A 27,790-nucleotide genomic window follows, 5' to 3' on the forward strand; every position below is an offset into this window, starting at 1 on the left:
AGTGAAGCATGTGACTTGATCTTGGGGTTGTAAGTTTGAACCCCATGTTGGGTTTAAAATCTTTAGAAAAAAAATACATAACATACATTTTAAAAATGGTAGTTTGGTTTTCTGATGGCAGCTCTCCTGTTGTAAGGATGAGAACTGATTTAGAAATCAGCAATCTGGTCTAGGGAGACCCAGTTACAGGCATACACTTAGTTATAGAGAACTAAAGGCATGCCCTAAAGGCTATTGGGCGGTGGCCAACAGCTAAGCTGTTGGGAAATGGACATTGGACAATTAAAAATAATCAAAGTGGGGAGCCCAATCATGATAAGCCTTTTGCCCACCAGAATAATCCAGGGTGGGTTTTGGAGGTAACAGATGCTCTAGGCGAAACCACTTGGAGTGGCAATATGGATGTGTGAGCATCCACAATGAGTGGCCATGGAGGCTCCCAAGGCACGTTGTGTCATGTGATCCCACACTCCATTGTGACCCCTGCTGGGGCACCAGTGGTTGCCAAAGACTGTTCAGAATCTTGCCAGGTTAACACAATGGGAAATGAACTCACCTGCTCAGCCTGGCCCACCCCACTGTGTGTGTCTAGTAGATAGCTCTGCCCCATGTCCCTTAAAGGAACTTCAGATGCCTCATGACTCTCTGGTCCCTCACTCTCTGGTGGGGTTAGTGAGAGGGCCCAGACATGTGCTGCTTTGGTTCCCACCCCGGACCTCAGGAACTTCCCTTATAACATTATGCCACCACCCTAAAGACCTCTGAGTCTCGAGCAGGGCACAGGACCTTCCAGAATAGAACCTGGAAATACTTAAAATGAAGATATGCTTAGACAATAGATTTAAATGACCGTATCACTCATTCTCTCTCCTAGCTCCAGTCAGGTCTTCTAACAGAAATCTAGATTTACCATTCTGTAGGACAGGACGCTGTGCTAGATGCTCTGGGAGAAAGTGAGGAGTGGAAAGATTGTTCCTGTTATGGACTGAATCATGTCCCCCAAATTCAGACGCTGAAGTCCTAACACCTGGTGTGACCGTATTTGGAAACAGAGCCTTTATGGAGGTAACTGAGGTTAAATGAGGTTGTGTGGACACCAGTGCTAAGACTGGTGTCCTTTGCAGAAGAAGATTCTAGAGATCTCTCTATCCACTGCACAGGAAGGGAAATCCACAGACACCAACCCTGACAGCACTTTGATCTTGGACATCCAGCCAACAGAACTGTGAGAAAATAAATGTTTTTTTTTTTTTTTTTTAATTTGTGAGAGATACAGAGAGAGAGAGAGAGAGGGAACGAGAGATAGGCAGAGACACAGGCAGAGGGAGAAGCAGGTTTCCTGCATGGAGCCCGATGTGGGACTCGATCACAGAACTCTGGAATCATACCCTGAGCTGAACCCAGGCATCCCAATACATGTGTTATTTAAGCCACCTGATTGGTGGCCTTTTGTTTGGCATCAGAGCTAACATACCCCTTATAGTCTAGGGATGAGACATAGCGTGTGTTTACACATTAACTTAGTGGATATAGTAGTTTGCATGATAAATGATAAAGCCCACAGATCATGTTAGCTCAGTAAAGGGAATATTTTGTGGTAGGATAACTGAGAAGTGACATTTTAAAATTGTTTTACAAGAGTGGACTTTCCTGTTGTTAATTTGGTGTGTTAGGGCCTGGGGAAAGACAGCTGGGTTTAAAAGCAAAGGAAGCAACTTGACCAAAGGCATCTATGTGGAAATATGTGGAAAATTCAAGTCGTATGTGGGCAACAGTCAATGTGTAGAGATGGTGGGAGAGGAGGGGAAGAATGGAGGAAAAGCTAGAAGTGCAAAGAGGAAGCCCATTCTAAGTTTGCAGTGTTCTTCCAGTAAAAAGAACACAGATCAAAACCTGTACCATGTTATCACTACAACTCTATCACTAGTTCTGTGACCCCAAATAATCTTGATGAACTTGGGGAGAACACTAAGGTCATAAGCTCATGGCCCGCTTAAACACATCTCCTCTCAGCCCAGTGCTAGATACGAAATTTCATTGAAATCCACGGCATTCTCCACATGACACCCAGAAGCCTGAAGGCACCCAGACCAGCCCTCTCACCATCCCTCCTGCAGGTTTCAATGACAGTCCAAGGAGAAGGCATGTACTACTATCCCACCACATCCAGGACCAAGGAAGTGAGTTCTAGAAGGCAAATACTTTAGTTTTGGTTTTTGCACTTTTGGGAAAAAAAATTAAGATGAGGTAAGGTGACAAAAGCTAGAGTAGAACACTCAGAATGTAATTTGGTACTCGCTTTGGGGGAAAGAAACTGTAAAGTATATTAGCTCACACATCAATCAAGGAATTCTACTTCTGAGAATCTAGCCTTAGATTTTTTTTTTCTAAAGATTTTATTATTTGAGAGAGAGAGCACAAGCAGAGGAGTGGCAGAGGGAGAGGGAGCAGACTCCCTGCCGAACAAGGAGCCCGACACAGGTGTGGGGCTTGATCCCAGACTCTGGGACCATGACCCAAGCTGAAGGCAGATGCTCAACTGACAGCCACCCAGGTTTCCCTAGCCTTAGAGTGTCAAGAACAATCCAAATCGCATTAGAATTACACTGGCATTCACTACAGCACTGCTTGCAACAATGAGGGGTAATGCTTGAAAGGTACAATAAAAGAAGAATGGCTCAATCATTATGTCCACTTGATGTAAAATGAGGCATCTGTTAAGCGTAAATATTATAACAACCACGTAAAAATCCTTAAGACATAACATTAAAAAGATGTAAAATATAAACACTATGATTATCATTATATGAGAAGTATGCAGAGAAAAAAATCTGAAGGAAATATGACAAAATGCCAGTAACAGGTGATCAGGGTTGTAGGATTCTGGGTAATTTCTTTTCCTGTTGTTTTCCCAAATATCCAATAATGCCTATATTCCCTTAATTATTTTTTTAAAAGATTTTAAAGAGAGACATGAGAGACACAGAGAGAGAGAGGCAGAGACACAGGCAGAGGGAGAAGCAGGTTCCATGCAGGGAGCCCAACGTGGGACTCGATCCTGGGTCTCTAGGATCACGTCCTGGACCGAAGGCAGCACTAAACTGCTGAGCCACCCGGGCTGCCCATATTTCCTTAATTAAAAACAAAAACAAGGGATCCCTGGGTGGCGCAGCGGTTTAGCGCCTGACTTTGGCCCAGGGCGCGATCCTGGAAACGCGGGATCAAATCCCACGTTGGGCTCCCGGTGCATGGAGCCTGCTTCTCCCTTCTATCTATGTCTCTGCCTCTCTCTCTCTCTCTCTCTCACTGTGTGCCTATCATAAATAAATAAAATTTAAAAAAAAAAAACAAAAACAAAAAAAAAACAAAAACAAAACCCAAACAGGTTCATAAGAACTCCATACAATACAGGTTCGTGTGTAGAAGTGGAAAGATAAGACAGGTTCAGGCTTTGTGGCATGCCTAGCTTCATCCAACAGGGGAAATAAAGCCAACCCCATATCCTTCCCTCACTAGTCACACAGGTAGAAAGACAGCACTGGGAAGCTAAAGAATGATCAAATTTGACCCCCTTTCAGAGCTGGTGTTTCTTGTCATGATGGGTGTGCACATGCCATTGTCCCTCTACCACTACTACCCCAGAGGTGCTCCAGCTGAGCAAAGGCGGGGTGCAGGGGTTGAGGGGAGGCAGCAAACCATGGCACGGAGGGAACCAGGCATCTTGAGATCAAGACCTGGGCTGAAATCAAGAGTCTGGCACATAATTGACTGGGCCACCCAGGAGCCCCTGATCACCTAAGTCCTAAAGTGTCAACTGCAAGCTTTCATTTCTTCCTTTCCACTTGGGAATGACATAGGTCTCCACTTACCTCATAGGGTTGCTTGGGAGTCAAATGGAAAAATATGGATGCATTTTGTGAACAGAATATTATATGAGGTCAGTGAATACTGTTAAACAAGCAAGAGCTGAAGGAGCTTCTGCCTTTGGTGTCCTTTTGTGGAACATCCCCAAGGAGCACTTCCTTATGTCCCATACATTTAGAAACCTTGACAGAAAAGACGTGTTTTAGGCTATTTGATATTACAAGAGCCTCCCCCACTCTCCCCTACACAAAGCTTACTAAAAAGTTTAGTGAGGGTTTTTATCAAAACCAAAAAGTTATCAAATAAAGTGCCCTTAATTTAACAAGCTTTGAAAACCAGTGATGAGAATTCTTGGGTGTGTTTGGGTAGAGTTTTCCTTTGCCTCTCATTTAAAAAGAAATTAACAGAGTTATAAAACTGAACTTCTAGAATGGAGAAGAGAAACTCTGCAAAATTAATGTATAAAAAGGTAAAAAATCTAGAATGCCTCTTGCATGCACCAAACTTTACATGGTGTTTTGGATTATCATGTGTTTGAAATCCTGTCCAGCACTGAGGCAGAAAGACAATTCTGTGGCTAAACTATTTCTTAGAGAAGTAAGCAGAGTGGGCAAGATTTGGGTCAGAAAGTGGAGGTAAGAAGAGGGAAGAGACAAGGACCAAACTGTCACGTGTCAGCCCTTCCATGGAACCACCTCATCCTTTGAAGGTGGGCTCCCCACTTACACATTCGTGCCTCAACTTGACACTTTGGTAGGCACTGAGACTCAAGTCAGAGTGACTGATCTGTCTTGGGTGTGATGCCCGTGGAAATTCAATCCACAATCTACTGAAATACTCCAAATGCCAAAGAATGTAGTTTCTGGATAATGGAAACAAACAAACCAAAATAGCCAGGCAGCAGGCATGTCAAAACAGTGGGACTTTATTTCTGTGGATCCTTTGGTGTCGGATAAGGTGTGGACTCTGTCTAAAGCTTTCCCCACATTCAAGACATTTATAAGGCTTTTCTCCAGTGTGAGTCCTCTGGTGGGTAATGAGGGTTGCGCTCTGACTGAAGCGCTTCCCACATACAGAACACCCATACGGCTTCTCACCAGTGTGGACTCTCTGATGTTTGGAGAGGTCAGAGCACCGTTTGAAGCTCTTTTCACATTCTTCACATGTATAGGGTCTCTCTCCTCTATGTATTCTCTGGTGTCTGAAACGGTTGGCAGTGCGGCAGGTTTCCCCACACTCATTACACTTGAAGTGTTTCTCTCCCACGTGAATTCTCTGGTGCCGGTTGAGGTGTGAGCTCTGCCTGAAGCTATCCCCACATTTGGGGCAGGTGTAGGGCTTTTCACCTGTGTGTGTCCTCTGGTGTTTAATCAGGGCGGCACTCTGACTAAAGCTCTTCCTGCATTCTTGGCATTCGTAGGGTTTCTCTCCCGTGTGGATTCTCTGGTGTTTAAAAAGGTCAGAACGCTGTTTGAAACTCTTCTCACAGTGATCACATCTATAAGGTCTTTCTTCACGGAACTGCTGCCGGGTCTCAGAAAGACCTGCCCTGTGGGAATGTTCCTCACTGTCAAGAGAGTTGTGAGCTTTCACCATCTGATGTCTTAACATGTCTGGACTCAGTTTACAACCGTATCCCTGTTTGTTCCCATTAACAGGCCTCTCCGCTGTCTGGGGGTGGTGACAAGGAACAAAGTCTGAACTTCGGGCACTGTTTCCAAATCCATTATTTTTGGAGTCTCTCTCTTCTGTGGGACCATTCTTGAGATCTGAGGTGCTAGTGAGTCCTTCCTCTTCAGGAGAATTTTCAAGTTTCAGTGGTGAGGAATGTCCTGACTGCTCTTCTACCCTGTTTGCGTGGGTATCACCACACTCTGAAAACAGGGGAGCCAGCCTAGGGGACCATTCTTGTAGCTGCCCCTGTGGCTCTACTTCTAAGATTTCTTGCTTTGGAATAAATTCTTTCTTCTCGGTTCTGGTCTCCAAATCTGAAACATTAAAAACAACAACAAAAGGCTGACATTTCATCCCTGTGCAGGAGTGAAACAAGCAAGCACTGTAGTACATTAACCGCCCCCCAAACCTTTTTAATATTCTCCATGAACCACTCAAGTTATTTGAATCAACCTGCCAGATGTGCTCATATTTACCTGCCTGTGCCTACACCCACAAACCCATCTCTTTCCCCCTGCCCCACTCCACTGTTAAAGGAGTCACAATATCATGATAGAGGCAGATCTGGAAGGGGTGTCAAGAAGGGCAGGACAGCGTGTACCCCATGAATGAATGATATTTTAACAAGAGAAATTATATTCCTGTGATGAGTTATGGTAACAGACATACCATGTGCCTCCAATGTTTAGAGGTAGGGTCTGGGAGGGAGACAAATCTAAGATGCACTGGAAGTCTATAAAAGAGCAGTTAAACCACCAGATCCCACCCCAAACCAGAATTTTTGCAGTTTACATCCCAGGGAGATTGAACCAGATAAATTCTGGATTGGGGGCTTCACGCACAGCTGAGAATGTATGTGAGACCCGAAACCATAAAAATTCTAGAAGAGAGCACAGGCAATAATTTATCTGAATCGGCTGTTTTCTATGTATATCTCCTGAGGCAAGGGAAACAAAAGCAAAGATAAGCTATTGGGATATTAAAATAAAAAAATAAAATAAAATAAACTTCTGCAAAGGGCACCTGGCTGGCTCATTTGGTGAAGTTTGTGACTCTTGATCTCAGGTTTGTGGTTTTGCATAACCAACTGAGCCACACCGGCATCCTGTTGATAAAATCATTTCTAATAGGGAATCTAGGCCACACTATGATCTGGATGTGGGAGAGGAATAGAGACATTTTCAGACCTGCAAACTTTCAAAAAATTAAGTTCCCAAGTGTATGTTCTCTGGAAGATACTGGAAGATGTTCTCCAACAAATTGAGGTGGGTAAACCAAGGATGAAAATGATGGGGTCCAGGAAAGAGAAAAGGAATTCCAGGGTGATAGTGAAAGGTTTTTGGGACAACAGCTGTGTAACAGGCCTGGAGACAAGCCCATTCACATTGGAGCCGAAGCAGCTTCTGGAGGATTCTTCCAAGGGGAGAATGAAACTGATGGCATATCTGATACACATGAACACAGTTTTGCATTTCTAACAGGGAGCCTATGGGTGAACCAGTGTTCAATAGTTGGAAAAGTAGTGCATGCAAAATGAAGCATTATTCATTCCAGAGAAAATTAAAAGTTATAAAATAAAAAAACATATAATCATATGAGCTATGTGAGTAAATATAGATAATATATTTATAGGTGGAACACTGAAACATTATACATTGAAGTACAAAAAGGACTGATTTAACTATGACAGTATTACAGACAGCTAAATGTGTGCATGTTGGAGAGACCTAATTCCTGTCTTCCTCAGTAGACAGTCAAGAGATATCTGAAATTGCACAATAAGTGTCCTATTTAGAAATATGAAAATAAATGCCAGTGAAAAACACATAAAAGATTTTAGAGTTGTTGTCTCTGCAAAGTTGGGATCAGGATTGAGAAGGGCCTCGTATTTTCCTAAGACTGGAAAAACACAAATCACAAAATAAGAGATTGAAAAATCTGACCATAGTTGACCCTTGAACAAGGGTTTGAGGGACACCTGGGTGGCTTAGCAGTTGAGCGTCTGCCTTTAGCTCAGGGCATGATCCTGGAGTTCCAGGATCAAGTCCCACATCGGGCTCCCTGCATGGAGTCTGCTTCTCCCTCTGCCTCTCTCTCTCTCTCTGTGTCTCTCTCATGAATAAATACATAAAATCTTAAAAAAAAAAAAAAAAAGCAAGGGTTTGAACTGTGCAGGCCCACTAATGTGCAGATTTTTTGGTAAAGACAGTACAGTACTGTAAGAGTGTTTCCTTTTCCTTATGATTTTCTTAAGAACATTTTCTCTAGCTCACTTTATAGTAAGAATATAGTATATAATACATGTAACATACAAAATATGTGTTAATTGGCTGTTTATGCTATCCATAAGGCTTCCAGTCAATGGTACCCTAGGAGTAATTAGGTTTTGGGAGAGTTAAAAGTTTTATGGGGATTTCTGACTGTGGGGGGTGGGCAGTAGTTGCCTCTAACCCCTGCATATACGTCAACCATATATTAAAAATTTTTAATTCTACATAACTAAAGATGTCATTGAAAAAAGAAAAGCCACTTATATAACCAGTAAAAACATAGTTAATATAAAAAATACGAAGAACTGGGGATCCCTGGGTGGCGCAGCGGTTTGGCGCCTGCCTTTGGCCCACGGCGCGATCCGGGAGACCCGGGATCGAATCCCACGTCGGGCTCCTGGTGCATGGGGCCTGCTTCTCCCTCTGCCTGTGTCTCTGCCTCTCTCTCTCTGTGTGACTATCATAAATAAAAAACAAAACAAAAAACAAAACAAAACAAAAGAAAAACGAAGAACTGCACCAATTAAAAAAAAAAACACACAGGAAAGGAAGGAAAATAGGATATAAACAGGCATTTAACAGAATGTCCAAAACAAAAATCTGAATATATTTAACCCAGCAGAAATCAGGGAAATGCAAGTTAAAACAATAAGATACCAGAGCACCTACTGTGTGCCAAGCACTATTCCAAGTGCTTGGGATATATTAGAACCAAACAGACAACCCCTCCTACCTTGTGGAGTTTACATTCTAGAAGGGGTGCTCAGACAGTAAAATAAACACGAAATAAATTATGGAAGAAGTCAGAGGGTATGATAAATGCTATGGAACAAGTTTAAGAAGGCAAGGGATAAGTCAGCAGTGTGGGAGGAGATAGTGGAAGGCAAACTGCAGTATTAAACATGATGGTTAGGTCAGGCCTCATTGAAGACTGACAGCTAAGCAAAGACCTGAAACAAGTCAGGAAGTCTGTGCAATGGAGGCATCAAACAGAGAAAAAACACAAGGCAGGATGCCCACCATGTTCAAGGAGCAGCAAGGTCAGTGGAGCTAAAGTACAGTGACAAGGGGCAGAGTAGGAGAGGAATGGGCAGGGCAATGGGGCCTTGTCACATTAGGCTTTTACTCTATGTGAAATAAAGAGCCGGGGATCCCTGGGTGGCTCAGGGTTTGGCGCCTGCCTTCGGCCTGGGGGGTGATCCTAGAGTCCTGGGATAGAGTCCCATGTCGGGCTCCCTGCATGAAGCCTGCTTCTCCCTCTGCCTCTCTTTCTCTGTGTCTCTCAGGAATAAATAAATAAAATAAAATAAAATTTAAAAAAAGAAAGAAAGGAAAGGAAAGGAAAGGAAAGGAAAGGAAAGAAAAGAAAAGAAAAGAAAAGAAAAGAAAAGAAAAGAAAGAAAGAAAGAAAGAAGAAAGAAAGAAAGAACGAAAGAAAGAAAGAAAGAAAGAAAGAAAGAAAGAAAAGCGAGCGAGCCATGGCAGGTTCTGAGCAGAGGTGTGATGTAATGTTTTAAAAAGAACACATGAAAAAAAAAAAAAAGGAACACGTGAGCTACTGTGTTACTATATCACATCAGCTGAACACCAAATGTTGACTAGGATGTACAGAAAGAATTCTCTTATATTGCTGGTAGGAGAACAAAGTGCTTATAGTCCTCTGAACAGCAAGATGGACAAACATGCCTAAGTCTATCAACTTTAGGAATTCCATATATGGGGATCCCTGGGTGGCACAGCGGTTTAGCGTCTGCCTTTGGCCCAGGGCGCGATCCTGGAGACCCAGGATCGAATCCCACGTCAGGCTCCCGGTGCCTGGAGCCTGCTTCTCCCTCTGCCTATGTCTCTGCCTCTCTCTCTCTCTCTCTCTCTCTGTGTGACTATCATAAATAAATAAAACATTAAAAAAAAAAACTATTCTTAAAAAAAAAAAAAAAAGGAATTCCATATATGAACACAGAATGATTCAAGAATGTTCAATATAATGCTATTTATAACAGTGAAAAACTAGAAGCTTTGATGTCCATAGGACAGTGGATAAATGAATTTTGGAGTATTCATACAATGAGATACACAAGGATTAAAATGAATGAACTAGAGCTGCGTGTGTCAACATGGATAAATTTCAAAAATGTAATGTTGGAAAAAAAAAGGCAAGGTACAAAAGAATCCTACAAGCATATATATACCATCTAAAAATAATATATATGTTTACAGGTTTATGTATTCACATGTTCATATACATGTTTACATACATGTATATGTATATTTTTGTGTATATAAAGAGAAAAAACTTGTGTGCATGTAGCCACATGTACGTGTAAAAAATATAAAATAGGCATGGAAATAAATACCATCATCAGGATACTGGTTACCTCTGAAGAGGGAGTGAGGGGAACAGCTTCAGGGAGGGTACCCAGAGTTTCACCTATAATTGTTAACATTATTTGTTGGGGGGGGGGGGGAGAAGAATGAAGCCAGTATGGCCAAATATTAAAAGTTGATAAACCCCAGTGGTAGACACACAGGTGCCCATTATATTTTTCTGTATGTGTTTTATTTAAACGAACCAAGAAAAAAAAAAAAAAGCTGAACTTAACACCTAACAATCCAGAAGAGCAAGGTCCTGCTGGGTCACAAAAGAGATTCTAACAGCTCTCAACCTGTGTGTGTGAGTGGCTCATAGATGGTTCTAGGGCAAGCCCTCCACAAATCACACACAGCTTGAAACAAAGTCAGCACTTACTCTGTGAGACCAGCGAGACTGTGTTTCTACAATCCTTCAGTGCACTCTCCGGGCAGAAGTCCCTCTGAGCTGCATCCCGACGGTCCCACTCCTCCCAGGTTAGAGACACAGCCACATTCTCAACCTTCACCAATTCCTGAAACAACATGAGACCTCCACTCAGCACCTGCTGTCCGGGGACAGCATAAGTGACCACTAATCTCAGGATGAGGCCAGACTCCAGAGGAGTCTGCAACCACTGAGCAGGAAGCCCTAGGAATCAAGTAACAGCCATGGCTGTTGAGTCTTTTCCAGTGTCTTCTACTGACTGGAGTTTCAAAGTAGACAGAGGCTGAAATTCTCTTGCAAACTTGAAAAGCCCTTCTGTGGACTATCTACACTAATTTGGGGAAAGAGCAAAGTCTTCATTTGAGTTACATCATTGTGATTTATCAAAATGGAAAATCTGACATAAATGAAAAATATACAGTTAACCAGGAAGTCCCAAATTCCAGTGCTGCCTCTGAGACACGGTTACCCCATGTGTGAAAGCAAACAAATAATTTAAGAAGATGAAAGTAGCTTCCTGACAGCAGGTGCTTCCCTTGACCACTGCACAATAAGATAATTATCCAGCAGGATGATCTTTTGAGATAGCTTATTTAAATGTAAGTTGACTGGGCAGCCCGGGGGGCTCAGTGGTTCAGCACCACCTTCAGCCCAGGGCATGATCCTGGAGACCTGGATGGAGTCCCATGTCAGGCTCCCTGCATGGAGCCTGCTTCTCCCTCTGCCTGTGTCTCTGCCTCTCTCTCTGTGTCTCTCGTGAATAAATAAATAAAATCTTAAAAAAAAAAATGTAAGTTGACCATTCACAGAAGGTAAAACCACAGTTCTTAGGAAGGGAAGGTTCTAATACTGGTGTGGGGGAGATGTCTGTCTAGGTTTTGATGACAGGTCACAAACTGACTCCAAGGATCTCTCACTAAACAAAAGGAAAGGGAAATATATTTTAAAATGTTCTGTATGTTATGTTTTGACATCTTAAAAAAAAATCTAAAAAAAAAAAATCTTTTTGGATAGAGAGGTGGCCCTTCCCAGGGCTAATCAATTCTTAGAACAAAAAGCTCAGTCAAGACTGTTTAATCTCAAGCCATACCTCCTCTACCTGACCTGTACGCTCCAGGAGGCAACATTCCTCTGCCTTAATCATCCTACAACCAGGTATCAGCCAACTAAGGACAAGCCCCATATATTAGAGCCTGTTGAAGTTATTCAAACCAACCAATCCTAAACTGTTCCCCTGGTCCTGCCTAGTCTATCTGGGAAACCTCAGTAGAGGCTCTGGCCTAAACCTTCCCTTTGCTCCAGTTTTCTGCCTTCTGAACAACCCTGGTGTCCTTCCCAGGAAGCTCTGAATGTCATGCTGTGTCTCCTGTTTCTAAGATCTGAGTATAATAAAATTTTTTTCCTCTGCTTCTTTGTTTTTTTTTTTTTTTTTCCTCTGCTTCTTTGTAAAAGAAAATCATGCTCTTGTGCCTCTCTTCTGCTCTCAATGCTCTGAATACTTTCACTACCATTTTCCCTCACTTGATACCAGATGTAGGGGTTTTCACACCTCTGGCAATTATTTCATACCAGCTGGGTGTCCTAAAGGTTAACTCAATTCTGATACTATCTACCAGGATAGAGTCAGATCCCACAAGTTAAGGGCTCGGTCCCACAAGACTACCCTCCCCTTGCAACTTTGGAAGCCAATCATAACTAATAGATCTCCAGGTTACCCACAATTTCTGTCCGACATGCCCTCAAATCAGAGGTTCCTATGACCTCTCCCTACCAATTCAACTCTTTGCCTGAAGAGCTCAGAGTAGGGAAACCCTTAGGTGTACCAGTTTATTACAAAAAGATATGATAAAGGATACAGATAAACGGCCAAATACAGATACATAGTGAGGTCTTGGGGGTGTGTGTGTCTGGAGCACAGAAGCTTCTATCCCCACAGAATTGGGGTTTGTCACCCTCTGGGTATATGGATGTGTTCACCAACTGGAAGCTCTCTGAATTTCACACCACTGGGATTTTTTATGGAGTCTTCATCACATGGGCATGATCAGTTAACTCCATTATAGTTCCATTATCACCTGTAGGAGGAGGGGGTCGCCAAACTCCTAAAAAAAGTAAAAGAAAGTGGTAGGAAACTGCTGTTCTAGCCTAAGTAGTCAATGACATATCACTTTCCATCTGACATCTTTCTCCCTCAAATAATCTAGTTAGACAAGAAGGTGTCTTACAATGGATAGACAATACTCCCACGTTGGTTTTGTGCACAGAGGTCTATAACTCGAGGATCCTGGTTGTATTTACTTGTCACTGTTTCCTACGGAAAGAAAATTTCACGCGCATCCTGAAGTTCAGACAAAATGTAAGGAAAGAAGGTCTGAAACTCAGAGCCATCCGGCACGCCTCTCTTCCCTACACCCCCGCCACCAGAACACGTTCACTCCTCACCTGGGCGGAGGCCCCAACAAGCGCTCCCTGGAGAGCGCGCACCACCGCCGCAGCCATCTCCCCGCTCTGCGGGCTGTGCTTCCGCACCCAGGCCTGAAGCTCCTGGGGCAGGATGCTCAGGAACTGCTCCAGCACCAGCAGCTCCAGGATCTGCTCCTTCGAGTGTAGCTCCGGCCTCAGCCACCGGCGACAAAGTTCCCTGAGCCTGCTGAGCGCCTCTTCGGGTCCAGCCGCCTCCTGGTACCGGAACCGCCTAAAACGCTGTCGCGACTTTTCGGGATCCTGACAGCTCCCCGGCGGGTCGGGCTCCTGACCTCCGCGGGAGTCTTCCTCCACTTTCACTATCAGAAGTCCATCACGCAGAGACCTCGCGGCTGCCATCCAGGCTCCCGACTCGGCGTCACGGACCTGACTCGCGGTCAAGTTCGAACTCCTCCTTCTCCGGCGCTTGCTTATTTCCCGGAGTTCTGCCTTCAGGTGACAGGACGGCAAACTCTGCAAAAAACCCCGGAACTCATCGGACCTCCCCAGAACAGAGGATCCTGACTATCCCGTCCCAACCCTACCCTGCCGGGTCCCCTCCAACACCTTTCCCGCCCGCACGTATTCCACCCATAACCCGCCTCGACCCGTGACAAAAAAACGTACTCCAAAAACCAGGGCGGAAGTGCGTCACCGACTCCCTGCGGTGCCCACCCCCGGGGGCATTTCCGGGGCTTCTCTAGGCAGCCGGGAGGAGTGAGGTCCATCTCAGTGGTTTGCCCTTCGGCCGCTTCCAGAAATAACCCTACGAACGTGTATGTACCCTCCCGGAGCAGCTTACAGTCGTTCAGTTTAAGAGCACTAAATGATACTCTTATCCCATAACTTGAACGTTACTTCGTTTTCAAGATTTTTATTTACTTATTTCTTGATTTTATTTATTTGAGAGCGAGGGTGAGAGAGCACAACAGGGGCAGCAGCAGAGGGAGACGGAGAAGCAGGCTCCCCTCTGAGCAGGGAGCAGCATGTAGGGGCTGGATCCCAGGATCCTGGAATCACGACCTGAACCAAAGTCAGAATATTCACCGACTTAGCCACCCAGGCACCCCTTGAATGTCATTTTTTAACACGTTGTGAATAAAGTTTTTAATTTTGTTGTAGGAAAAGTTAAAAGTCCAGCTGTACGATGAGTGCTGCACATTCATCCATGTGGTATTTGTTTATATAAGAAAGGTTTTGTACAATATTTGATCCATGCCAAGGCATCCTGCGTGACACCATAGTCACAAAGCTGAGTAAACATAGTCTCTATCCTCAGCTTCCTAAGAGAGTCAGACACTTCAATCCTTACAGGACTGGGTTGGTAAATGCGATACTTGGGCTTGTATGCACAGTGCATTTATGTGACTAGAGGTGGAGATAATCAGCCAGGCTGATGGGGAGGGTACAGTGACTTTATCCAGGAGGATAAAGTTTAAAATGTCCATGTGGGCCGAAGACATATTTTAATTAAAAAAAATAGTTTTGGGATCCCTGGGTGGCGCAGCGGTTTGGCGCCTGCCTTTGGCCTGGGGCGCGATCCTGGAGATCCGGGATCGAATCCCACGTCGGGCTCCCGGTGCATGGAGCCTGCTTCTCCCTCTGCCTGTGTCTCTGCCTCTCTGTCTCTCTCTGTGTGACTATCGTGAATAAATAAATAAAATCTTTAAAAAAAAAATAGTTTTGATAAATGTATAGGCAATAAATCCCTAATAGATTACATCCCACTAAATCCCTCTAACATTAAGCTTTCCCATCTGCAACTCCCTTGCAATATCTCACACTCAGCCATCAAAGTTGTCAAGGATTTTTTCCTCTTCCTAGCCCAACCCTTCTGTTCTATCATTTATTCACTCTCCCTCACTTTTAAATATCAGCATGGACACTGGGACCACTCCCTCTCCCTCTTTTTTTTTTCCTATGCTTCCCTGGTTTCGATTATATCTGTGTCTGGCATCATATTGAATATGCAAATAAACCACTTTCAAAAGAACTTAAAGGTAAAAAAGCAGATAGGAAGAGCCGAGTCTTAAAGAAAGAGCAAAGCCAAAAGGCCAAACTCCCCACAATTCCTAAGGAAAAGTACTTTTCACTGAGGAAGAAAGGCGGGGAGGTGAGAGGCACAGTCTATGTATGTCTATCCATTTCCTCTTCATGGTTCCAGGATCTTTGTGTTTTCTTTTCTTTCTTTTTTTTTTTCTTTCTTTCTTTTTTAAGATTTTATTTATTTGAGAGAGAGAGCACGCATAAGCGGGGGGGGGGGGTTAGAGGGAGAAGCAGACTCCCTTCTGAGCAGGGAGCCCAATTGTGGGATCCTTTTGGGGTGGGGACACGACACACTCAATTCCAGGACCCTGAGACCATGACCTGAGCTAAAGGAAGAAGCTTAACTGATTGAGCCACTCAGGTGCCCCTGTGTTTTCTTTTCATTGATATTTTATTTATTTATTTATTTATTTATTTATTTTATTTATTTATTTTAGACATAGAGAGAGAGAGAGGCAGAGACACAGGAGGAGGGAGAAGCAGGCTCCATGCCGGGAGCCTGACGTGGAACTCGATCCTGGGCCAGGATCCCGGACTCCAGGATTGCGCCCTGGGCCAAAGGCAGGCACTAAACTGCTGAGCCACCCAGGGATCCCCTCATTGATATTTTTTAAATGGAAGAGTTTTAGATATGTAAAAGGAACATAATGAGGAGGAATGAAGAAAATAATTTTTTGAGGTTGGGGCAAAAGAAATATAAGGTATCTTGTTCCCTGCCTAGAGTTCAAACCATATATAAATTACTTTACTTCTATTACTGCACCAAGGACAAATACCAAAGAAAACACCTGTTGTAGAGAGTTATTGATTGTAAACACACTAACCAAGGGCTGTTCCTGTAGGCTGAGATGTGGAATGAAGAAACAGCTTTACAGCAGCCTTGTTGAACAGAGCCTGTCCTTGCGAATGAAATTCTCTGTAAGGAATTTCAACCATAGCCTGCATCATTAAAAATGTTAATGTTCATTTTTTTCTTTGTTTCTTTCTTCTCTTTGTTTTAGAGAGAGTTTAAGTGGAGGGGTGGGGTGGAGGAAAAGGAGGAGGGGTAAGGGAGAGGAGAGAATCTTAGGCAGGTTCCACACTTAGAGTGGAGCCCTTCATGGGGCTTAATTTCACCACTGTGAGATCATGACCTGAGCCGAAATTAAGAGTCAGATATGAGCCACTCAGGTGCCCCTTATTGTTAATTTGTAATGAAACTTCACCTTCCTCCTTAGTCATGAAAAATTTCCATGAAGTATTTATTTTAAGGTTTTATTTATTCATGAGAGACAGAGACAGAGACATAGATAGGGAGAAGCAGGTTCCCTGTGGGGAGCCTGATGTGGGATTTGATCCCAGCACCCTGGGATCACAACCTGAGCCAAAGGCAGATGCTCAATCACTGAGCCATCCAGGTGCCCCTCCATGAAGCATATAAAAAAAATTATATCTAAGTAAGTCAAAAAGGAACCTATTAGTAATATGAAATAAGTAAAGTGAGGGCAGCCCCGGTGGTGCAGTGGTTTGGCGCCACCTCTAGCCTGGGGTGTGATCCTGGAGACCTGTGATCCGGTCCCATGTCGGGCTCCCTGCATGGAGCCTGCTTCTCCCTCTGCCTGTGTCTCTGCCTCTCTCTCTCTCTCTCTCTGTGTGTGTGACTATCATAAATAAATAAAAATTAAAAAAAAATAAAGAAACAACTTCATTATTCTCAAGGCTCAGGTTTGTCATTCTAGAAATTTGGAGAAATATATAACAATTTAATGATATAAGTGATCCATGTTTATATCTGATCTCTCCAAATGGTCTGAAAGTCCCTGGAAGGCAGAAACTTTGTACAAGTCTACTTATTCATCTCTGTGGGAACGTTATCACAACCTGGCAGGAAGTCAGAAGTTCTTTCCCAGTATTGCCGGACAAGGCTTCTACTAGGGCCAGGTGACAAAGGATGGGTAAAGTAACAAAGGACAGAATGCAAATTCCTAAGTACAGACAAACCTAGCTTCAGAAAATATCCAGTTATGTAACTAATTATGGAATCTGGAAGTGAATAGCAAGTACTGAGAGGGCACTACAAGCATCTTTCATCCCCTCCCATCAAGGTTGTCTGCTTACCAGCTGATTACCAGTCTAGTTCTAACAGCTCCTGCCTCTGGGTTTTATCGGCTCTAGTTATGATATACTGTCTCACCTTTAAAAAATAATTTTAAAAATAATTTAAAAATAGGGCAAGCATAGGGGCACCTGGGTGGCTCAGTTGGTGGAGCATGTGACTCTTGATCTCAGGGTCATGAGTTTGAGCCTTACGTTGAGGGTAGAGTTTACTTAAGAAAAAATTACATGGGGAGCTTTGGCTGGTTCAGTAGGTTAAGCATCTGACTTTGGCTCTGGTCATGATCCCAGGGTCCTGGGATCAAGCCCAGCATAGGACACCCTGCTCAGTGGGGAGCCTGCTTATCCCTCTCCCTCTGCTGCTCCCCCTGCTTGTGCTTTCTTGCTCTGTGTCAAATAAACAAATAAAATCTTAAAAAAAGAAAGTTCAAGAATTGATAAAAAAAAATATAGGGAAAGGACATACTTGATCTTAGCCAAAAGGCCGAGGAGCGATAAAATAGGGCAAGGATAAATGGGGCTAGGGATAAAATGAGATTACAAGTTGCCTACTGTAAGCTCCTATGTACTGGCAAAAGATAGCTCATGGTTTGGCTCTGAAAAACCTTAGTAGCCAATGCAAGAGAAAAACAAGATTAGTTACACGACATGCACTGTATCTTGGGTAAAAGCAAACTATTAATAGTAGCTTAGGAGAAATCCAGCTATTCTTGATACCAAGCAGGAAGAGAAATTTCCCATGAGTGCCCAGGAAAAGGACACTATGTGATATAGTGGACAGTATTTTAAGATCTCTGTAATAAGGGCAGCCTGCGTGGCTCAGCCGTTTAGCGCCACCTTCAATCCAGGGCCTGGAGACCAGGGATCTAGTCCCACGTTGGGTCCCCAGCATGGAGCCTGCTTCTCCCTCTGCCTGTGTCTCTCATGAATAAATAAATAAAATCTTAAAATCTCTGTAATAAATAAAATTAATGGATTTTATTATTTTTTAAATGTAATATTCCTATATCCTATTTTTTTAAAAAGATTTTACTTATTTATTCATGAGCGATACAGAGAGAGAGAGAGAGAGAGAGAGGAAGAGACACAGGCAAAGGGAGAAGCAGGCTCCATGCAGGGAGCCCGACGTGGGACTTGATCCCGGGATTCCAGGATCAGACCCTGGGCTGAAGGCAGCGCTAAACCGCTGAGCCACCTGGGCTACCCCAAATTAATGGATTTTAATGCTCTTTCAATGTTAGCTGATGGCAAGCACCAAAGCACAATTCAAAAGAGCTAATTCGGGATCCCTGGGTGGCGCAGCGGTTTAGCGCCTGCCTTTGGCCCAGGGCGCGATCCTGGAGACCCGGGATCGAGTCCCACGTCGGGCTCCCAGTGCATGGAGCCTGCTTCTCCCTCTGCCTATGTCTCTGCCTCTCTCTCTCTCTCTCTCTCTCTGTGTGAATATCATAAATAAATAAATAAAATTAAAAAAAAAATTTACAAAAGAGCTAATTCTGTGAAGGGAGGAAGGAGTGTTGTTTAAGTATTCAGCTCTTTCAAGATCTGGCTTAATATAAAGACAAAATTCAAAGTGCTTAGAGCAGCACTTTCCAGACCTTCCAACCTGTGCATTCAGACTGATGGTTATGTGAAAAGTCCATTTCCAGTACTAACTGGATCATCGCTCCTTTCTCTCCTCTTGATACTATCCTATTGTAGTATATTGCAAAAATGGCCAAAAAAGTCAAACAAAAAGTATAGGACTACACTTTGCAGTCCCTCCCTTCTAGAAGTGGAGTCTATTTCCCTACCCTTTGAATCTGGGCTGTTCTTGTGGCTTGATTTGACCAAAGAATGTGGCAAAAGTGACACTGTGTGAATGTCAAGCCTTAGGACCAAGAACCTTCACGACCTCTGGTCTCTTGCTTTTGTAACCTGCCACCACCAAGTGAGTAAGTCTGAGCTAGGCTGCCAGGTGATGGGTAGTGTGTGGCCTGAATGCCTCCTAGCACTCCAACTGACAACCAGCCAATCCCCAGAAGGAGAAGTGCTTATCTCAACAGCAGCTGACCACAGACAAAAGGAGTCTGCAGTAAAGCCACCCAGCTAAGCCTGAACCAAATCACAAGCCCACAGAGTCATAAGCAAAATAAGTGATTGTTTTTTAAGGTCACTAAATTTGGTGTGGTTTGTTAGGCAACAAAAACTAACAGACATACTTTTAAAAAGAGAGTAACCCAATTCACAATACTAACAAAAAAAGATAAAATACTTAGGTATGAACATTAATGGGGCGCCTGGGTGGCTCAGTGGTTGAGCATCTGCCTTTGGCTCAGGACAGGATCCCCGGGGCCTGGGATCAAGTCCCGTATCAGTTCCCCAAGGGGAGCCTGCTTCTCCCTCTGCCTGTCTCTTATGAATAAATAAATAAAATATTTTTAAAAAAAGGAATAAACAGTAACACGCTATGTACAAAATATATGAAGAAAACTTTAAAACACTCCTGATCCAAAGTTAGCCTTTTTTCCCCACAAATGGAAAAAACCATGTTCGATAGGAAAATTAACTTTACAAGAATGACAATTCTCCCGAAGTGAATATCAATTAAAACTGATCCCAATAGATACTTCTCTCTGGTATTAAAAAACCTGAATCTCTAAGGGATCCCTGGGTGGCTCAGTGGTTTGGTGCCTACCTTCGGCCCAGGGTGTGTGATCCTGGAGTCCCGGGTCGGGTCCCGCGTCTGGCTCCCTGCTTGGAGCCTGCTTCTCCCTCTGCCTGTGTCTCTGTCTCGGTCTTGGTCTCTGTCTCTTGTGAATAAATAAATAAAATTAAAAAAAAAAAAAAAAGACAACCTGATTCTTAAGTTAATTTGGAAGAGAACTAAAGAAGCAAAAATACTTTGAAGAAGAAACACAGCGCGGGGTATTTGCCCTAAGAAGTATTAAAGCCAATTATTAATCCTCAATAAATTAAAACAGCATAGTATCACATGCATAGACACAGAGACCAATGCAACAGAATAGAAACTCTAGAAAGAGGCCACAAAAACATGAGAATTTAGTGTATGATAAAGGCAGCATCACAAATCAATGGGAGGTAAAGACAGACTTTTTCATAAATGTTGGGTCAACTCGGTTGTGATTTGGAAAAAGAGTTAGATCTCTACTTCACACTACACACCAAGCGAGCCAGGCAACATAAATGTAAAAAGTGGAACCACACAAATCGTACAAACGTACCGCAGTGTCAATTTAGGCATTTGCAAACACACAGAAACGAGAGGTTATTAACAAGGGCATCCCTCTGGCTAAAGAAGCCCCGCACGGAGAAGCTCTCTTCTTTGCGGGAATGCAGAGCTCCCGGACCCCATGCTTCCCGGCGGAGGCGCTCGAGGAAACGCCTCCCTCTCCTCCCGCATTCTGATAGGCCCTCGAGCCCGAGGCTGCAAAGAGAGCCGCGGCCCTACTGGTTGGCGGGCGTGGCCCGCGCGAGGCTTCCTGGGACTTGTAGGCTCCTCCGACTCCGCGTCTGACGTTGAAGGTTTCGGGCCGGGTAAGCTATGCGGTGGTGAAAAGGTGGGTGTGTCTGGAGACGTGTGGGGAGGGGCAAGGGTTCAGGTGAAGAAAACGAAGGACTTAAACAGAAATTAGGGTTGCGGGCTCTCGGTAAGGGACGAACCTACTTCGAAGTGGGGCGCAGAGCGTTGAGGGTGGGGGAGCCCAAGTTCCACGGCCAATCAGACAGTAGCAGCTGTTGCCTTGGCAACCACTCGGGACAGCCAAGGCCCGGTCCCCTGCTCCCACTCCAAGAAAAGGGGTGGAGCCCGGGCTGTTTAAATGGCTTTTGAGTTAGGGTGGGTAGAAGCGGGCTCCGTTTCCTCCCCTGCTGTAGTGACGCAGAACCTGCGGCTCGGTGGGCGGGGAATGGCCGGGTCGGAGGCGCCCCAACTCCCCGCTGATTGGCCCACAGCCCCTCCGGGGCGGTGTCTGGGCGGGCAGCTCCCGCCCGCTGCGAGGCGAGGACCTCCGGGATTCCTAGAGAGGACTCGGAAGTACTCTCGGCGGTGGGATTGATGGCTCGACCCCGTTGGACAGGGAAAGCTTGCACTTGCTTACTTCCGGCAAGGAAGTGTTGCGAAGTGTCGGTTTCGGGTTTTCTCTCGGTTTGTGGAAAGAAACCTATCTTCCCAAGCTTGCCTGCGGGAACTTGGTCTTCCAGGAGAGCTCCCCGGGACAGGTGCCTGGAGGAAGGAGGATGCGCTTTGTGTCCAGAGGAGAATCCTGTCCCTAACCTTGACCAGCCGGGTTTCCGTGGCTATGGGGTCAGGGGAGATTCTGAAGAATCCAGGTCCAAATCTGTACTTATAACTGTGCTTCTCTTCGGGACCAATGAAGTGTCTTTTTGGTCTGGCATGCTCTTGTGGCATGAAGGACAGGACCCGTTTTGACCATTGTAATGTTTTTCACTCCTGTTTTGACTTGTGGTAGAGAAAAGCAGACACTGCGTCTGGACTAGTTAGTAAGTCTTGCCCAATTATTTATATGAAATTTAATGTTTTTCATCGTTAAAATTGTGTTCTGTTAGGCCTGATGTCAGATTTTTATTGTTCTTTACATTTCTTAAAATGTTGGAAATTTTCTCTGTTAGTAGTTCTATGGGTGGAGTGATGGCTGTCTTGTAGTCTGTATTTTAAAGTAAATTACTCTGTTGATTGGTCATCTTTAGTATAGATGACCTCTTTGTCACCTCTTTGCTAATAATGATTTCCAATGTATCAGTAGGTTGCACACTAATGGAAGTGTCCTTCAGAAGATCTTAAAGAGCAGAAAACAGATTTGATCTGTGTCACGCAGCTAACCTGGAGAGATAGCCCTCTGAGTTGGAATGATAATGACAGAGTCTGGGGAAGTTATAGACTTAGACCCTCCAACTGAGACTTCACAGGAGCAAGAAGACCTCCTAATAGTGAAGGTGGAAGAAGAAGACTGCACATGGATGCAGGAGTACAACCCTCCAGTGTTTGAGACTTTTTACCAGCGCTTCAGGCACTTCCAGTACCATGAGGCATCAGGGCCCCGGGAGGCCCTGAGCCAGCTCCGGGTGCTCTGTTGCGAGTGGCTGAGGCCCGAGTTGCACACCAAGGAACAGATCCTGGAGCTGCTGGTGCTGGAGCAGTTCCTGACCATCCTGCCTGAAGAGTTCCAGACCTGGGTGAGAGAACATCACCCAGAAAGTGGAGAAGAGGCTGTGGCTGTGGTAGAAAATATACAGAGAGAACTAGAGGAACGCAGACAACAGGTGAGCGAAAGGGGAGATGTTAGAGCAATGAGGAAGAGAGGAAGAGAGGCAGGTGCTGCTGAGCAGGGGTGATATCTTTCGCGCTCAGGTGCTTCATCCATATTCTTTTGTTCTCCTGGGATTAGGTACACTGTGGAGATTTCCTGCCACTCCAGCAAAGAGAAGCAGTATCCAGTGTGTTAACCTGGAGAAGACAGTCAGCGATTTTATTTATTTTTAAAATTACTGTATCTATTTTTTGAATGACATGATACAAAATTCAAAAGGTGCATAAGGTTTTTATGAAAAGTAAGTTTCCTCCCAACCCTAACTTTCCGGCTGCCTGGTTCTCTAAAGAGGCAGCCACTGTCACCTGATCCCTGTATGTCCTTAGAGATAGACTTTCTTCTGTATATATAAGCATTCGTGTAGATGACATGCTTTTAAAAAACACAATTGTTTTTAAATCATTGTGTGCTTTTGCCTCTTGCTTTTTTCTTGTATCTTGGTTTGTTCTACATCACTGCAAACAACGTTGCCTCACTCTCTGAAACTGCGTTATATTCCATTGAGGGGGTGGAGTACATAGTTTAATTCCTGTTGAAAGCCATTTAAGTTATTCCTTTAGAAAAAAAAAAAAAAAAAAAGTTATTCCTTTAGATTGTTTCTGAGCTTTTACTGTAACATACTTTGCCACAATGACTGTCTTTTACATTCATCATTAATTATAGAGTAAATGTTTAGAAGAAGTCAGATTGTTGACTCAGAGGCCATATGCATTTGTAATTTTGACAGCTGTTGACAGAGTGCCCTTAGTAGAGTTTATACCAGTTTTTATTCCCAACTGAAGGGCACAAGAGAAATTTTTTGCTCACAGTCTGATAATGTGATGTTATTCAACGTTTTATTATTGCTTATCTGAAAGATGCAATATTGCACTTCTGTGCTCTTTTAGTATGCATTTCTCATATTGAGTGAGTTTGGCCACAGTATATATGTTAAAGGGTTATATGTGTATTCCCTTTTTTAAAGTAAACTCTATACCTCATGTGGGGCTTGAACTCACAACCCTGAGATTGAGAGTCAGTCCACTGACTGAGCCACCCAGGCACCCTATGTGTGTACCTTTTTTGTGAATTATCTGTTTATGTTATTTAACTATTTGAAAAAAGCACTGTGTCTGTCGTCTGAGTTGCAAGTTTATTTTTCCACTTTGTTGTCTTTGTTTATGGAGATTTCTGTTTTGTAAGGTTTTTGATTTTTATGTAGTCCATTTATATCTTTTAATTTATAGTTTCTGGATTTTGTGTCATACTTAGGCCTTCTCCACTACAATATTATAAGAAAATTTTCTAATACTCTTTTCTTTCTTTCGTTCGTTCGTTCGTTCTTTCTTTCTTAGTATTATTTTGGTGCATGGTGTTTGATATAGTTATGACTTTTTATAAAAGTCAGATGTCTTTCCAGTTGCCCCAACTTGTATAATAATCCTTTTCCCCCCTCTATGATTAAAATACCATCTTTATTAATTTCTACATGTATATTTATGGTCTTTTAATTCTTTTCTATTGATCTTATTATTTGTTCCTGTATCATTATTTTATTTACTTGAGCTCTGTAAAGTGTTTAGTGTTTGATAGGGTTACCTTTTCCCTTTCCAAATTTTTGACATTTTCTTTTTTCTTAAAAAGTTTCTTACAAACTTTTTTCTTAAAAAGTTTCTTACAAACTTTAGAATTACTTAGTTTAGTTTTCACCACTTCAAAAATCCTGTTGGTTTTTTGGGGGGACGGGTGTTGCAGTATATCATGTATTAATTTAGAGAGGATTGGTATGTTTACGTTGTTACATCTTCTTGTCTTTTCTTAGTCATTTATAATCTGACCTTCTGCCTTCTTGTTGCTAGGGTCACATTCTCCTTAAGCTTTAATTTTTTTTTTTTGAGCAAAGAAGCAAAAATTGGGAGACCTTAGGTCACAAGAGTTTGAAGCTAGTTAGAGAATTTCCCTGATTCTTTTTTTTTTTTTTTTTTTTTTAGATTTTATTTATTTATTTGGGAAAGAGAGAGCGTGAGCAGGGGAGAGGGAGGGACAAGCAAACTCCACACACAACACCCCAGCGGGGAGCCTGACATCAGGTTCAGTCCCAGGACCCTGAGATCGTGACCTGAGCCAAAATCAGACTTAACCGACTGAGCCACCCAAGTGCCCCTCCCTCATTCTTGAGAGCCATTGCCCTTCATTGTAAGGTCCCAGTCTCATTATTCTTCATCTCTGGGTAAGAGGTACTTTGACATTCCAGAACATCCTCATCTTCAGCTGGTTTAGCTCATTTCATGAGGCAAGTAGGCAGCAGAGGGAATTTCTACTGACCCTTGGCTATACTGAATGATTGTCTTCCAGATGGGAATGTTTGAACCTTTCTGTTTCTGTCAGGACAAAAAGTAGAGGTTCATGATAACATCTCCTTCATTCATTCATTCATTTTTTTAAAGATATTTATTTATTCATAGACACGGAGAGAGAGGCAGAGGGAGAGGGAGAAGCAGGCTCCATGCAAGGAGCCTGACGTGGGACTCAATCCCGGGTCTCCAGGATCACACCGCAGGCTGCAGGCAGCGCCAAACCACTGCGCCACCGGGGCTGCCCTCGAAAGTACAGTTAAAGACAGAAAGGATTTTTTAAACAGAGGACTTATGTCCAATATGTACATTTCCCTCTCTCATTGTGATATGCAGCCGCCTTTGGAAGAGACAAATAATATTTCTTAGTGGTAGTCAGGGGTCTGAGGCCCATAGAGGGGATTTTCTCAAGGGCCTCCACCGGTCGCCTTGCCTTTCTCTCTGCCTGCCATCTAGATCCCCTCAGCTTTATCTCCAGGCAGTTCTTGTCTCTGGAAGACCTTTTCCCAGGCTTTATCCTTTACCTCTCCTCCTTTGTTTCTCCATCCGAGTGTCAGGAGACCTCAGAGGCTGCTTTGATTCTTTTGTGCTGACATGCTCTTTGACATACTTGGCATCATTTTAGCTCTTACCCTGAGTGGGTCTACAAGGACACAAACTTCCATGCAGAATGATCTTTGTCCCAACTGTTTGGCAGCTGCCTGTTAATGTAACTCCTGTATCACATTTTGCCAGTGCTAAGAGGGTTAACATTTTAAGTGCTTTGAAATCTTTGGGAGGGGAAGGTGGGGGGTTGGCAGTTCTATCTCAAGGCAGGATCTTATTACCTGCTAGGATGCTGCTGAGCCAGTACCTTCCAGAAAAGACAGATTGTGGAGACTGGTTGTGGTGGAGTAATTGTGTGTCCTCTAGGGCCGAGGGAAAGAAAGATGGGGGTACTTAGCATGTCGGACTGGAACTAGCTCTGGTCTTGATATCTGTCCTACTTGAACAGGGTCCACCAAGGAACCGAGTGTGGCTTTCTGAGTCCTGTATTGACCTTTCCAAATTCCGCTTCTCACTTTTCCCCTCTAAACTTGACCCACCCTGGCCTTCTTACAGTTCTTCAACTGTATCAGACCCTTCTTTGTTGCCTGAGGATCTTTGCTTATGTCATTCTCTCTGCCTGGACACTTCTTGCTTTTCCCCTGGCAGACTTCTTTGCCCCTTAGGTGTTTACTTTAAGTGACACTTCTCAGAAAAGCCTGCCTTGACCACTCTCTCTAAAGTAGGTCTCATCTGTTCTGTCTTAAGACACTACTTTCTTCTCCTTTCTAACATATAATGGTTTGTAATTATGTATTTATCTGTGGGTGGATATGTTTAATGGAATTCATCTTCACCTAGAGATAAACTGGGTTTGTTAAGCCACTGTGGAGTTAAGTGTGTCTGGCTCATTGTAGATGCACATAAAATATTTGGCAAAAAGAGTGAATGGAAGAAGAATGTGAATTTACTGGATTCTTCCATAGCCCCCTCTGCAGTGTGCTGATTGGTGTGGTTGTGCTTGTTAGATCGTGGTGTGTCCTGAAGTGCTTCCTCAGAAGATGGTGCCACCTGGAGTTGTGCAGGAGTCCCTCAGCCACCAGCTACTGTCCGTGGAGCCCCAGTCTGAACAGGAGCCACAGAAGCCTCATATCCTGGATGAAAATGGTGAGGACGTGTGATTCATTGGAACAGATGTGGCTAGAGAGTGGGCACCCTGGCTGTGTGGGTAAGCGGTATCTGTGTGAGAGAGACTTTGGGTGGGGCAGCCTCCTGCAGTCAGCAGGATCGGGAGCTTGGAAAGGGCTGGGGACCTGGAATTGAGTCCCTGGCATTCAGAGAGAGGTCAGCTGGTAGGATGGTGAGGCCATGTACTGCAGTTCTGTTCGAATTGTAATGGTGATGACAGCTCTAAGTACAGGCATTGTCAGAAGATCTACAGAAGTCTTTTACAAAAGTGTCGTGCTTGTTTTATGACAGTTTTCTGGCTCCATCTCACTGATTTTGTTTTCTTACTGCTTGTGTAAGAACAGCTCTCCAGTTCCTCATTACATTCATTTCTGACCGCTCACTATTTCAAGCAATGCTTCACAGTGACCTTTAAAGTGATTGTTCTCTCTTTCTCTCCTCCCCGCCCCCCCTCTCAATTTTATTAACTTGTATTAATTAGACACATGAAGGGAAAAAAGTGAACTGCTGAGTATCTTATTTAGGATGGGTAAATATCCATAGGTCTATAACCCTAATCAGAAACTCTTGCTGTCAGGTATATTGTAGGATTCAGCATTTTCAGGTTTAGTAAGGGAATATGATTTATATGTATCATACATTACAGTACCATCAGGATTTGAAGTGGGACTCCACATGTTAATATTTCAGCAATGAAATGTATGCAGGTTTATAGTAAGTGGATTAAATAAAGGTTTTTAAATAACTTCACATCAGTTCTGGTCAGATTTTGTTATCAAATTAGTTCAGTGTCTAACTTAATGAGAGGAAGGCCTTTGATTTCAGAACTATGCAGAAGGTATCATGAGCCTGGGTTTCAGGTTTGGCCCCAGGCTTTTTCTTCTAGGCTCTCCTTAGAGGTCAGGCCTTTCACTTCACATGTTCCATGGCTCCTATCTTTTCCAGATTTCCTTTCACTGGGATAATAGTGACCAAAGTGGGAGCAGCAGCAACTGTTGCTTATATAGAGTTTACTGGGTATCAGCAAGTGTTCCCAGTGCTTTGCTTGTAGCAACTCATTAAACCCTCAGTGTACCAGAAAAAATAGTCTTCACTGCTTACTATCTGGGGCCAAGAGATCCCTTTTATTTTATGTATATACATAATTTTACTTTATTTGTTAATATTATTATTAGATTATTTTTATATATTACTTTTACATATGTCATT

General features: G+C 43.6%; 2 protein-coding genes across 25 annotated transcripts in view; one reads left to right on the top strand and one right to left on the bottom strand.

Moving 5' to 3' along the window:
• Nucleotides 1-4,768: 4,768 nt before the first annotated feature.
• ZNF394 (zinc finger protein 394) lies at nucleotides 4,769-21,086 on the bottom strand. 7 transcript variants are annotated; one of them, XM_072837090.1, is made up of 6 exons: nucleotides 20,869-21,086; nucleotides 19,883-19,997; nucleotides 13,045-13,539; nucleotides 12,678-12,704; nucleotides 10,555-10,690; nucleotides 4,769-5,852 (listed from the first exon to the last, which is right to left on the bottom strand). In XM_072837090.1, the coding sequence occupies exons 3-6, from the start codon at nucleotides 13,423-13,425 to the stop codon at nucleotides 4,774-4,776; spliced, it is 1,623 nt and encodes a 540-aa protein (XP_072693191.1). In that variant the 5' UTR covers nucleotides 13,426-13,539; nucleotides 19,883-19,997; nucleotides 20,869-21,086; the 3' UTR covers nucleotides 4,769-4,773. The 7 variants fall into 7 exon arrangements, with proteins under 7 accessions (XP_072693191.1, XP_072693189.1, XP_072693190.1 ...); XM_072837088.1 differs by lacking the exon at nucleotides 20,869-21,086 and adding an exon at nucleotides 20,430-20,813; XM_072837089.1 differs by lacking the exons at nucleotides 12,678-12,704; nucleotides 20,869-21,086 and adding an exon at nucleotides 20,430-20,809.
• Nucleotides 20,664-27,790, top strand: part of ZKSCAN5 (zinc finger with KRAB and SCAN domains 5) — a 28,414-nt gene continuing 21,287 nt past the window's right edge. For 2 of the 18 annotated variants that reach the window (XM_072837036.1, XM_072837044.1), the window contains exons 1-3: nucleotides 20,664-20,742; nucleotides 21,972-22,488; nucleotides 26,422-26,560. In XM_072837036.1, the coding sequence (XP_072693137.1) occupies nucleotides 22,075-22,488; nucleotides 26,422-26,560 (553 nt within the window). In that variant the 5' untranslated portion in view covers nucleotides 20,664-20,742; nucleotides 21,972-22,074. Of the gene's footprint in view, nucleotides 20,766-20,833; nucleotides 20,856-20,952; nucleotides 21,044-21,213; nucleotides 21,709-21,968; nucleotides 22,489-22,634; nucleotides 22,777-26,421; nucleotides 26,561-27,790 lie in introns of those variants that run through there. The other 16 variants (XM_072837035.1, XM_072837043.1, XM_072837052.1 and 13 more) reach the window with 15 other exon arrangements.

Source organism: Canis lupus, chromosome 8 (assembly GCF_048164855.1).
Source record: "Canis lupus baileyi chromosome 8, mCanLup2.hap1, whole genome shotgun sequence".
In the NCBI taxonomy this organism is placed as follows: domain Eukaryota; kingdom Metazoa; phylum Chordata; class Mammalia; order Carnivora; family Canidae; genus Canis; species Canis lupus.

What these genes read in the sequence shown, in the direction of transcription:
- ZNF394 (XM_072837088.1), bottom strand. Translation starts at nt 20,449, where the DNA reads ATGCCTAAATTGACACTGCG. An exon ending in TCACACACCCTGGGCCGAAG is followed by an intron (nt 13,540 to 19,882) that starts GTAGGCACCAAA and finishes GGTTTTTTGCAG; the next exon opens with AGTTTGCCGTCCTGTCACCT. An exon ending in GCGACCCCCTCCTCCTACAG is followed by an intron (nt 10,691 to 12,677) that starts GTGATAATGGAA and finishes ATGTTGTTTCAG; the next exon opens with GAATTGGTGAAGGTTGAGAA.